Genomic DNA, 11,805 nt, shown 5'->3' with positions numbered 1-11,805 from the left:
GTTCAAGTTACTGCATTACACCAAATATGTAAAAAGACTGCAATTAGACTGCATGGACTTTTTTCAATCTTTATATGGTCCAAAAAGATGATTAATAAATAGTGGACATTTCAAAACATACTTTAGATAACACAGCCCTCAGATGTTTGTCTCTCATTACTGATCTCAAATCAGACATACGAAGGATACTGGATACAATAAAAGAAAATTCAGTCTCTGTAACTGGGAAGGAAAGGAAGGGGCATGGTGCTGTAAAATACATGTTACAACCATATCTCTCAACTGTCTAGATTTTCACAGAATGTCCAAACTTTTGTCACATATCTTTGATCTGTTCCTTACAAATTTTGATTTTCTGGTAAATCATTGAGGGCTGAAGTCAGAAAATGACAAACATTTGAGTTTCAGACTTTATACCCTTCAGAAAACTCATGCTAATGCAAGGACTTTGTCACCCCATTTTAAGGCTTTGCCCAGATTTCTTGCTGAAAAAGGTTGAGAAGCATGGTTATAACACGGTCGACTTACACACACATCAAAAGCTGTATAAATGCATTATTCACACGTTTTGATCAAGTTACTTAAATTATGACCTGACAAAAAAGCTTTTCTCATTTTTCTGCATCATTTTATTTACATTCTGCAATCTGTTGGCCACACTGAACAGACAAGTCCCTTTTGTAGGGACATCTGAGAATACGGAAGTGAAGTGAAAAATTTAGGACTGTATTATACGATAGTAACAAAACGTGACATTTTTCCATCCTGTTCCAATACACTAACTCTAAACATTGCTAACATTTTTCACACACTGATACTCTGTCTCATAACTTGAATTAACAGTGCAACAAGAACACAGTTTTTGAACGCAGTTACTCAGCTAAGGTACATAACTTCACCGTGATCTTTATTAAATCCAGAGTCACAGAATAAAATGTTGAGATAAGAAAACTAGCAGCAATGTTATGACTCAAACCAGTGGATTACAGAAACTTTAAAGTAACAAATACCTTGAAAATACAACTGATAAAGGGTCTTAGTTATTCTTACGACAGCTTGTCCAGTATTCTTTGTAGGAGGTAAAGGAAAAAGATAACAGTTTGTCATAAAAAAATTATTATACGCTTTTAATCTACAAAGTAAACCCATTGAAAGATGTGGAGAAAAAATATATATAGTCTGGGAAGTCAAAAAGTTAGAAATGATAGTGCTTTAAATATACCAAGGTATATTTCATTTTTCTTCTTTTCTAGGAAAATGAGTGTTATGCTACATGACAGCACTATACACAATCTCTCGCCAATCTTCACTTCTTCAGATCAGTGTATTTCAGCAATCAGCATTAATGGGTTCCCCTATAGGCTAGGAGGTCTCCATTTTGTACCCATGCTTTTCCAATTCAGCTCTGCAGGAAAAAAAAAAAGTTGTTTAGAACATGTGTTTTAATGAAAAATAAATAAAGCTTCAGTTTTTAAATCCATTTAAAATCATTCAAACTGATGTTTGAAGACAGATAAGCAGCATTCTAGCAGATTTTTGCTTTTAACAAGCAGCTATATATAATATAGCAGCAGGCTATATATAGCATTTATTTAAATCTATATCAAGTAAATGTCAAGATCTGTTAAAACTTTTTTGGGGGTGCTAGTGGTTGTCATTATAAATGGACATAAGTACAAATACTGGGATGGTAAAGAATCTAGCTTGGGTATTTAATTTAAAATACAGAACAGTAATCATGGGTCGCTTATCTCACATAGTCATACTCAATTTACAAAATAAACATTAAGTTCCATTTTTTGTACTCTACAAATTTTTCTATGAGCCGATTGTCTATGGCCTCACACTTAGTGTGCAAAAACTGCACAGCAGCAATTACTAATTTAAATAGAAGCACAGAGATTCGAAGGGCAACTGAAAGGAACAGCGGCAGGCATACATCATGTGCAAAACGTGCTTCAGCAAAAGCATGGTATGTTTTTACAGAAATCAACCCACAATGTTTGAAAAGACCAACTCCTACAGACACAATTAAAAATGCGATTCAGTTTCATGCATCTATAATGCTTCAGCTCAACAAAATACTTCTATCTGACATACCGTTAAGTAACAAATTTTTCTTCTCAGATTTATCAAACTGAGGAAATCAGATCAAAACTAAGCAAGAACTGAAAAAGAAAAAAAGACACGTGTGACTACTGGCATCACCTCCTGCAAATAATATACCAGTCATATATATATTTTTTTTATCCACTTAACACGAAAGTGGCATTTTTATGATTGTAACCCACAGGCAATAGAAAATCAAAAGCAAGGTGTTGGCAGTTTCACAGTACGAAATAACACTCAAGTAACTGGACTCTGCACCACCGTGCAGCCATCCATCTTTTACAGATCTCAATCCTGACAATTATGTAGTTTCAAAACAAGGACAGCCAAAAGGCTCATTTGACATGCTTTCTGAAATCCAATGTGGTATTCACTACCAAAAGGTCACAAATCGTTAATGATTACTAGGGAGGTGTAGATAAAGTGAGCACAATACAGCTGCTCTCTCTAATGGAGGAACACAGCCTTAAATCAGACTCCAGGAAAAATAAACGAATCAGACGTTCAGCATAAATACACTTACGTATGCAAGTCAAGAGACAAGAATAGGTCAGTTTCCTAAATTCCCATATTTGAAATTACATTCCCAATCATGAATTAACTGAAACAAAAGGACAGTTTTAAATGCACCCAATTTGCTCTGAGGTTACTGCAAAATGGGAGTGTTTTTTTTTCTGAGAGCTTGTATGCAAAGTAAAGGACCTATGTGATACAACTGCCTCCACCTACAGAAAATCCAGTTCTCCGTCAAACTGCATTCCTACTTTGCAGACATGGGATTTTGCACTCCAGTGTCAAAGTACACAAATACATACACACACACACACACACACACACACACACACACACACACACACACACACACACACACACACACACACACACACACACTTCATAGCCTTAAGACAGCATGGCAAATACTATTGGTATTATCTTACCAATAGCAATCTTGGCTACAGTTTTTTCTCCATTAACATACCATTTTCTAGAAATGGCAATTGCTAACAATATCCTTTAACACGCCTACCACTTCCTGAATTTATGGCACCGTAAAAATCTGCTGTCAATCATTAGCGGACCGGAGTTCCGCTGTGGCAACCCCTAACTAGGAAAAGCCGAAAGAAAAACAACAACAACTCTGCCACCAACCACAACAACTCAGCACATCAATGTTACAATCTACACATCAAAATAAGTGAACTACACTATTAACTTATGCTTATGGTTGCTGCAGGTAAGCAGCCACTCTCTCTCTCTCTCTTTCTCTCAAAAAGCAGACCCAACTTTTTTTTGTACAATTTTTCTCACAGACATCAATAAGCAAACAGCTACAAACCTGAGAGAGGGAGTGCAGTGCGGAGCCGAGACAAGGGCCGGGGGTCTGGATGCTCTCGACAGAGCCCTCTCCACTACATCGAAGGCCAAGGGGGAGCCGCTCTCCCGGGGCTCAGAGCAGACTCCCACTCGGATCCGATGAAGGGATCGGAACCGGCGCCGAGACCATCGGATCCAAGGGACCAGTGTGCTCCGACCTGGATGGAGCCGAAGGCACACTGAATCCCTCGGATCCGAAGCTCGGGCCACGACTCCGAGAGGTCGGATCAGACGATGGAACCGACAGACTCGAGGACAGGGTCGGATCCAAAGTACCCAGTACTGTCGGCGCCGACCCACCCCCGGCTCCAACACTGCCCAGCTCCAAGCGCTCCGAATCCGAGAAGCGGGTCGGAGAAGGAGCTATCAGAGCAAAAAAGGGTGTAGAGCTCCCCGAAGGGAGGCAGGAGCACTCCCATCTGCAGCTTGGCCTGGATGAACCTTCTCATCATCCGGTCCAAGTCTGCGTCAGATAGGCTGTAGGTGGATCTCAACGAGGCCACCGAGGCAGGCCTGGAGTGCCGCCTCGACGGAGATCGGGTCTCCTCCTCCTCTGGTCCCGGGGAGAAGCAAGGTGATCGGAGCCGAGGAGGAGGAGACCTGGAAGCCGTGGAGGGAGAAGCCCGCTTAGCCGGGAGGGCCGAAGCGGAGGCCTCTGCCCGCCGCTTGTGGTGCTTCTCCCTCCGTTTCTCCCTCCTGGCCTCCCTATCCTCCGGCGCTTTAGTGGGAGTTTGAATCCCGGCTGGAAGAAGGGGGGCAGGAGTGGCCTATCACCACAGGTGCCACGGGAGTAGCGGAGGCCGAAGTCGACTCTGGGGGCAAAAAAGTCCCGCCAGGACCAGCTTCGACCTCCGCTCTTTGTGCCCTGGGGTTGAACCCTGCACAAATCGTGCATCCTGAGGACAGGTGTTCAACCCCAAGGCACCGAACACACAGTGTGGCCATCCGCCAGTGAAAGCTCATGGCCACACTCGGCACACTTAGAAAAAATGGGCTTTGGGGCCTCTGACATTTTCTCTCAAGGAAAGGACTGCACACGTACACCAGGCCCCAAAACACGAACACACACACACTACGACCAGCGAGGGGAGGAAACACTAAAATAAAATTAAAAGAGGTAAAAGTTAACCTAAAGGGAACCTAAACACACACGCAAGTTTAAAAAGGAAACATTTTCTACTTTTAACAAGTTTTTTGAAGAACTTATCTGAAGTTGCCAGGAGCTCTGCAATCCAGCTGTCTCCTAAAAGCGGCAAACTAGATCTGGGGTCAATTGGGGTTGGCAGGGGATTATGGGTGAGGGGGAAGAGCTAGGTGCTCGGATCCATAGCTGTATAAATAATTGCCGGCTCGGATCCAAGACCCCCACAGGTTGCTGACAAATGAAGTCCCTACTTCAGATCTACACTATTAACTTATGCTTATGGTTGCTGCAGGTAAGCAGCCACTCTCTCTCTCTCTAAAAGACAGACCCAACTTTTTTTTGTACAATTTTTTTCACAGACATCAATAAGCAAACAGCTACAAACCTCTGCGAGTGTTTTACTTACGAGTTAGGCAACACATTTTTTTTCAATTCAAAAATGTATACTATAGCACACAAATGTAAAATAAAAAGGTTGTAAACAGACAGTAGAAAAAAATGGTACAAACCTTTAAAAAAGCTGATCATATACTTGAAGTAAACGAGCTAAATTTGATAAACACAGAAACAAATACTCTATTTTTAATTTTAAGATAAGTCAGGAAAGCATTTAAAAACACAGTGCACAAAACAAAATCCAGAATATTGTAGGATTAAAAGATGACGCTAGGAATCAGACAGGCCTAGCAAATTTAAGAACAGTACGCAGTCAACTATTTTGACCAAAAAGGGGAGGAGGATGATGCAAAGGTTGGAAGATGGTTAAACAAGAAAATTAGCAACAAAGTTTAATGTTTCTCTTGATTTTCATGTCACAATAAAATCAGTGTAAAGGAGGGAAAAGCCTCTGGCCCAGATAATCTGCTAATTTTACAAATGTTTTATAACCTTACGGTCATCCATATTATAATTAAACCACCCATTTACAGCTCACAATGAGATATTCCCAAGATCATGCAGAATGCTAGAATTGAGTTTCTGAAGATAGGAAAAAAATGGAACCAGTTAGATCCTTACAGGCTATGTCCAACACACTAAGATCATAATCAAGAATAAAACTGTAAATACATACACTGCTGAATGACTTTTCAACAAAAAAGTGATGCCCATTTTCAATGCAAATTTTGCCCAAATAATCACCCGACGAGCTAAATCACTTGAAAAACTAAATCATTTGTAGAACTGAGTATGTCAAGAGAAACTGTGGGTGAACAATTTTAATATTCTAACAATACATGGAGAGATATATTGAGAAATTTCTGTAGCATTACAAGCTTACAAATCAATGCATTTAAACAGAGAATTTATATAGTCAGATAAACATTTTATGGCAATTATTTATAAAGACAAAGACTTAAGGGGGGTAAAAAAGGCTGCCCCCCAGCAGCAACACTGTTTTGGCTACCAATCTTCAGAATATTTGGAACAGGAGCTACCAATCTTTAGAATATTTGAACAGGATATGCAGGGAAAGTACAACAGTGTAACCATAACAATGATCACTGCTGCAGCAGCCTAAGCTATACAAGTTGCATCTTGCACAGGACACAAGAGCTGGCCTGCTTCCAAAGTTACAGGGCACCTTCCACACTCCCAAGTAGTCAACTCAAGCTGACCAAGAGACAAGTCTGCCTTTCAGAGATTGTGTTCCAACAGAGAGGGAAGCCGAGCCCTGAAAAGATATTGCCAGAAATAAAAACTGTCCACGCTGTGGCATAAAAAATACACCCAAAAACAAAAGCGAAGAAGGGAGAGTGGATACTACAACAGTGACCATTTGGACATCTACCATTATGGTAAGTTTACTTACACAACTGTCTTATGTTCTTCATACTGATAACTGCTGCAATAGCCTTATCTATATTGGCAGATCACCATAGCTTATAACATCTGGGAGGTGGAAGGGGAAGGGTCCAGGAGCACCTGGAGATTGGTTCTAGCAAAGCCCGATCTAGGTCTGGAACCAAAGCCTGATCTAGGTCTGGAAAAGGAATCTTGCTTGTAGTGCTTTGTAAATAAGTGTGTACAGAAGACAAAGTTGTAGCTTCTATAACACTTGGGAGTCCATCCCTTTCCAGTAGGCCATAGATGAAGTCACAGCCCTAGTAGGTGGTGCCACGACACTGACTGGAATAATTTTGTTGTAGTGGAAATAAAAGGTAATAGCCAGAGACAATCATTTGGAAATATTCTGTTTTGACACAGATTTTCCCATCTTCTCAAGAAATGAACAATTGATTGGAAGCTCTGAAATTTTCTGTTCTGTCAAAATAGTACCAAAGTTGTCTGTAGGCTTCCAAGGTATGAAGTATCCTTGCTCCTTCATTTTTGGCGTCAGAGAGAACACAGTGAGATAGATCCTTAGGCTTAAAATTTTCCATGTTACGAACCTTAAGTCAACCAGGTTAGCTGGTTCAAATAAAGTTGCTTTCCCAACACAAAATTAAGATCCCAAGGAGGAACCACTAGTTTTCTTGGAGGTCTCATGTAATAACTCTTTCTAAAACATTTTGACATAAGAATGCATTATTGAAAGAAGGGGGGTCCATGGGCAGACATATCGAAACGACGGACAAATTAATCTTTATAAAGAAGACAGGCCATAGGAAAGTAACTCATACAAATATTATGAAACCAGAGAAACACTAACCCTGAATGGGTGTTGGTTATGTTGTTGGCGCCAACTAGGAAACCTGTTCCATTTGCTTACATATGAATTTCTTGAAGCAGGATTTCTTGTCTCCATAAGCATCTGCTATATGTCCTCAGTAAGCAGGTGCCTAAACTATCAAGCCAGGCAGTCAGCTGAAATTGTTTGGGTTTGGGGCATATCAAACACCCCCATTCTTTTGTGAACAAATCTACTCTGTAAAGAAGCTGGTGGTAATTGTCCTTGGCCAATTCTAAAATAATGGAGATTTTGGTGAATTCCTTCTTAATCTTCAGAAGGACCCTGGATATCAGTAGAAAGCATGGAAAAGCATACAGGAATATTTCTCTACAAAGTAAAAGAAAAGGCATCTGTCTTTCTGGCCTTCTTGCATGGAATCCTAAAAAACAAACTTCACTAGCTAACTTAAGGGAGGAGGCAAAAAAAGTCTGCCTAAGGAACTCCCTACAGACAGATCAAATCATAGAAGACCTCCCGATCTAGTTTCCATTCATGAAGTTCTACAGCTACCCTACGCAGTTTGTTTACCACACAATTTTGTTCTGACAGGATGTAGGATGCCTGCAGAGTAAAACTAAACTAAAGGTGGGCCCCCATGTTAACAAACCTAGTCTGCATAGAAGATCGATCTGGTTTCTCCTTGCTTATGTACCATGTGGTACAATCTGCAACAACCTGAAGTTGTCCTGGGGACAAGGAGGTTTAGAAAGTTGGGTGCCTCAACATGGACAAGCATCTTTCACATTTATGTGCTTGTGCCCGACTCTGCTGCCCCAGATACCTTATCTCCTTTGACACTGCTCCCCAAAGAAAGTCCAGGGTATCTGTGGTGACTGCTATGGAGAGGATGGGATAAGGGGAAACCTGGATTCAGGAATAATTGTCTCCACAAAGTGATTTTTCTTCTCTCACATCCCAGAAGATAATAACGGTGTGGATGCTGGGACCAAAGAGACTTCAAATATCCTTGTATCTTTCTTGTGTAGAGTCTTGCCACAGGTATTATGAGAATCATATCATGAGTATCATGAGACCCAGTATCCTGAGGTATTCCTAGTAGTTAGAGTGGGAAAACCCCTGAAACAGATCTAAATATACATCTACTTTTCCTGTTAAACTATTTGTACTGAGGTTTCCAGCAGACCCCACCCCCAGGAAAACAATCTTGTGTGATGGAGTCAAAAGACTTGATCGTACTCTTGGAATCCAGCCTGCAAAGGAGTTCTCACTTAAATGAGAGATTCCCGATACTTGGGAAAAGAGACTGCAAAGATAAGCAAGTTGTCTAAATATGGAAAAGTGTGGACACCCTCTAACCTGCAAATCGGCTATAATGAAAGCTAGGACAATTTTCTAACGTTTTATGTGACTGGATCACATTATCAGTTCTCAGTCTTACCCTCTTGGCTATCCAATGCTCCAACAGTATTCACAAAGTATCACGCTCTTTGTCATCTGGATGAACAGAAATAGGACAACTATAAAAATTTAAGACAACCAAAAAACTCAAATGAGGAAGAAGGGGTAACAAAGGTTATGAAATGAAAGCATTTTGAACTTGGGCAATATCACATACTGTTGTAGGAAAGAAAGGTCCAAAACTGATCTCCGGGAATTTTTCTTTGAGACCAAAAATATTCTTGAATAAAAACCTTTTGCATGAATGTGAAGGAAAAACTGTATTAGCCCCAAGAAATAGCATGTGCTATAGGACATGAGCTGAACAGAGAGGTTTGGTCTAGTGGTTGTAGAATAATTCCCAGGAGGGGAGGAATTTTTTGCCACTGCCATCTGTAACCCTGTCAAATCAGTCTCACCATCCATTTTTCTAAAACAGTCTGTTGTCAGAGTAATGGAGATTCAGATTTTCTGGAAGGGACAAGGGACTGCCAGGGAGAGAAGGGAAAGTCCCTTACATGGTCATTCTGCCTTGTATGAACTGCCCTTTATTGGGGGGGGGGGGGGTCATCCTACTTTTTTTGAACATCTTTGCCATTGTTTTTTTAAATATCTACTTACCAGCATTTTGCTGGGACTGTTTATTCCCAAAATTACAAGAGGAACAGAACATCCCTTGAAAAATTTGGGAAAAGTGGGTTGAAATTTTTTGAGAGAATCCCTGTATCATCTTAATGCTCTAATTACATTTTTGAAGACCTCGGCAACTGAACAAAAAAAAACTAAATCTTTCTCCAAAAGATAATTTAAAACTTTTCTTTTTTTTTTTTTTTTTTTTTTGCAATTACACCTTTTGGAAGGTTCCAAGAATGCAGCCAAGCAAATTTCCTCAACATAGTACCAGTGAAAACAGTCATAGAAATAGTAGCTATGGAAATGAACAGCGAGTAGTGACCTGAGAAATACAAGAAACTAAGCCACATAAAGCATTTCATCCTTCTATTTTTCTCCAACAGGACTGGTTTTGTTGCAAGTCACATATTCCTCTTAAAATTTTTGCTTTATGAAGCTGATGACTCAGTGTGGGCAAATGTGATTAGAAGGTGGTTTCCAAAACTTTTAATAAAAGGGAGGTTGTTCCAGAATGCCCTGGGTTTTGGCTATTCAATCCTTCCACATTTCCTTATGTGATGTATACTATACAACAGCTAATATTTCTGAACTTTCTGGAATTAAAATAAGTAAAGACAAGTCTTCCATGGCTTTATAAAAGCTATAAGTAGCAGAAAGTTCAATCTCCTTTACAAACAGCCAATGTTATGGCATTGTCAGAGAAGTTTTACCTTTCTATACTCTTACATGGGTTCCCTGGGTATATAACAAAACCTTCACAAAGAAACTATGAAGTTCTGTAACATGACTAAAATGCAAAATATTGGAGCAAACATTTCATCAAATGCAACAGCAGTAAAACAGGATGGTTGCCCTTTAATATAGCCTATTTCTGCCAGCCCCCTAATGTTGAAACAGGCAATGAACAAAGTAAAGACATCTGCTAAAATTACCATTCCACTGCTTGGTCCTGCTTGGTCCTACATAAGTTGACAGAGGTGAAAAGAAATTTCTGAATTCTTATCTTGTCTCTTTGCATACATTTGATAAAACCAGTACATATACCAGCCTGCTGGTACTGAGAGTCTGAAGCTGCTTCAGTGGCATAATGGGGGTGGTTATGCGTCAATGTACAATGATGATGGTGGTATGAAAAGATATAATTAGAAAAGCATGAAGGATTGAATTGTGAGGTAGAACAGGGTATATCTTTTTAAATGTTACGGGCTACTATGGAAAGCAAGAGGCTTAAAAACACACCTGCCAACTTTCTGAAGTTTGTGGTAGAAAAGTCTGGACTAAGTTTATTCTAAAACTGGCATTATGCTGTACTTCATGTTTTTTTTTTTTTTTGTATGTGGGAAAGGATTTGATTTCAAAATTATATATGTTGGAAGATAATTAATAGGGCAAACTTTTTCCAAAATGGCAAAAAAGAGGCACTGCACTCTGAATGAACTGTGTTGCAAAAAAAAAAAAAAAAATGGAGAAGAGAATGATGGGTGCAATACATGATGGGAAGGGTGGGGTGTTTGATAGCCATGTCTATATTAAAAGCCGAAAAGGACTAAAGATAGAGTTAATGTACATAAACAGTGAAACACAAACAGCGAAATTTGAAATGCCAAATGTGTTTCCTGGTCAGCAGCAAGATGGTGGGGATAAAGAAATATATCCTTTTCTCCACTGTAGTGCGGTCTTGGAGTAAAGCGTAATTATTTAGTGTTATTTCTTTACTTACCTGTGTGGCGCATTCTGATGACTTTGTTCGGCGTTTTGGATTTCGCTGTTTATGTACATCGACCTTTAAGTGTCTATGTACATAGACTATCTTTAGTGTTTCGCTTTTAATATAGACCCCGGACAACCTGAAGAATTTTTTTTTTGCTGCCTGATCTTAATAGTCAATAAAGTTGGACCTCTGCCAAAGAGCCATGTAAACTGGCAGAGAAGGGATCAGGTAATTCAACTGGATATCATTCCTAGAACTAGCCTAGATTAAAACAGGCAAATAGTTACTACTCTTTGCACTCTACTTTTATTTATTTTCCACTTGTTTACTGTGTTGGTCTGACTGGACACAAGGTGACCGTTTTCAGCAGAGGCCCAGGGAGAAAAGCTCCAATTACACATTAAATTTTTTTAAAAAAATAATAAAAAAAATTATATAAACATAGCTATTTTGAACAAAAGAGCATAGAACATATAAAAGGAGTAAAAATCAGAGTTTTACAATTGATGCAGCATACAGTGGTTAGAGAATACTGGGAAACAATTAAACAAGATATCCTATAACAAATACAGAATTGTCTGAACATAAATTCAAAAAGAAGTTTCCATAGCCAAACAGGGTCATAAACTAGAAATCATAACTATAAAGGTGGCCTAAACACCTGGTTCACAGTACTATGCACCAAGTGAAACTACACAGTACACCTGTGATCTAGGGAGGTTGAAAGTCAGGAACAGGTGAAATTAGTCTGGTTCTGTACAGGAA

General features: G+C 39.6%; 1 protein-coding gene across 1 annotated transcript in view; it reads right to left on the bottom strand.

Moving 5' to 3' along the window:
• Nucleotides 1-890: 890 nt before the first annotated feature.
• SEM1 (SEM1 26S proteasome subunit) overlaps nt 891-11,805 on the bottom strand; it is a 92,862-nt gene continuing 81,947 nt past the window's right edge. The window contains exon 3 of the mRNA XM_044065919.1: nt 891-1,405. Within this exon, the coding sequence (XP_043921854.1) occupies nt 1,363-1,405 (43 nt within the window). The 3' untranslated portion in view covers nt 891-1,362. The remainder of the gene's footprint in view (nt 1,406-11,805) is intronic.

The sequence above is a fragment of the Protopterus annectens genome, chromosome 3.part0 (assembly GCF_019279795.1).
Source record: "Protopterus annectens isolate FY-2018-M chromosome 3.part0, PAN1.0, whole genome shotgun sequence".
NCBI lineage: Eukaryota > Metazoa > Chordata > Ceratodontiformes > Protopteridae > Protopterus > Protopterus annectens.
The sequence above is the reverse complement of the archived record's forward strand: the minus strand, read 5'-3'. Positions and strand labels throughout refer to the sequence as shown.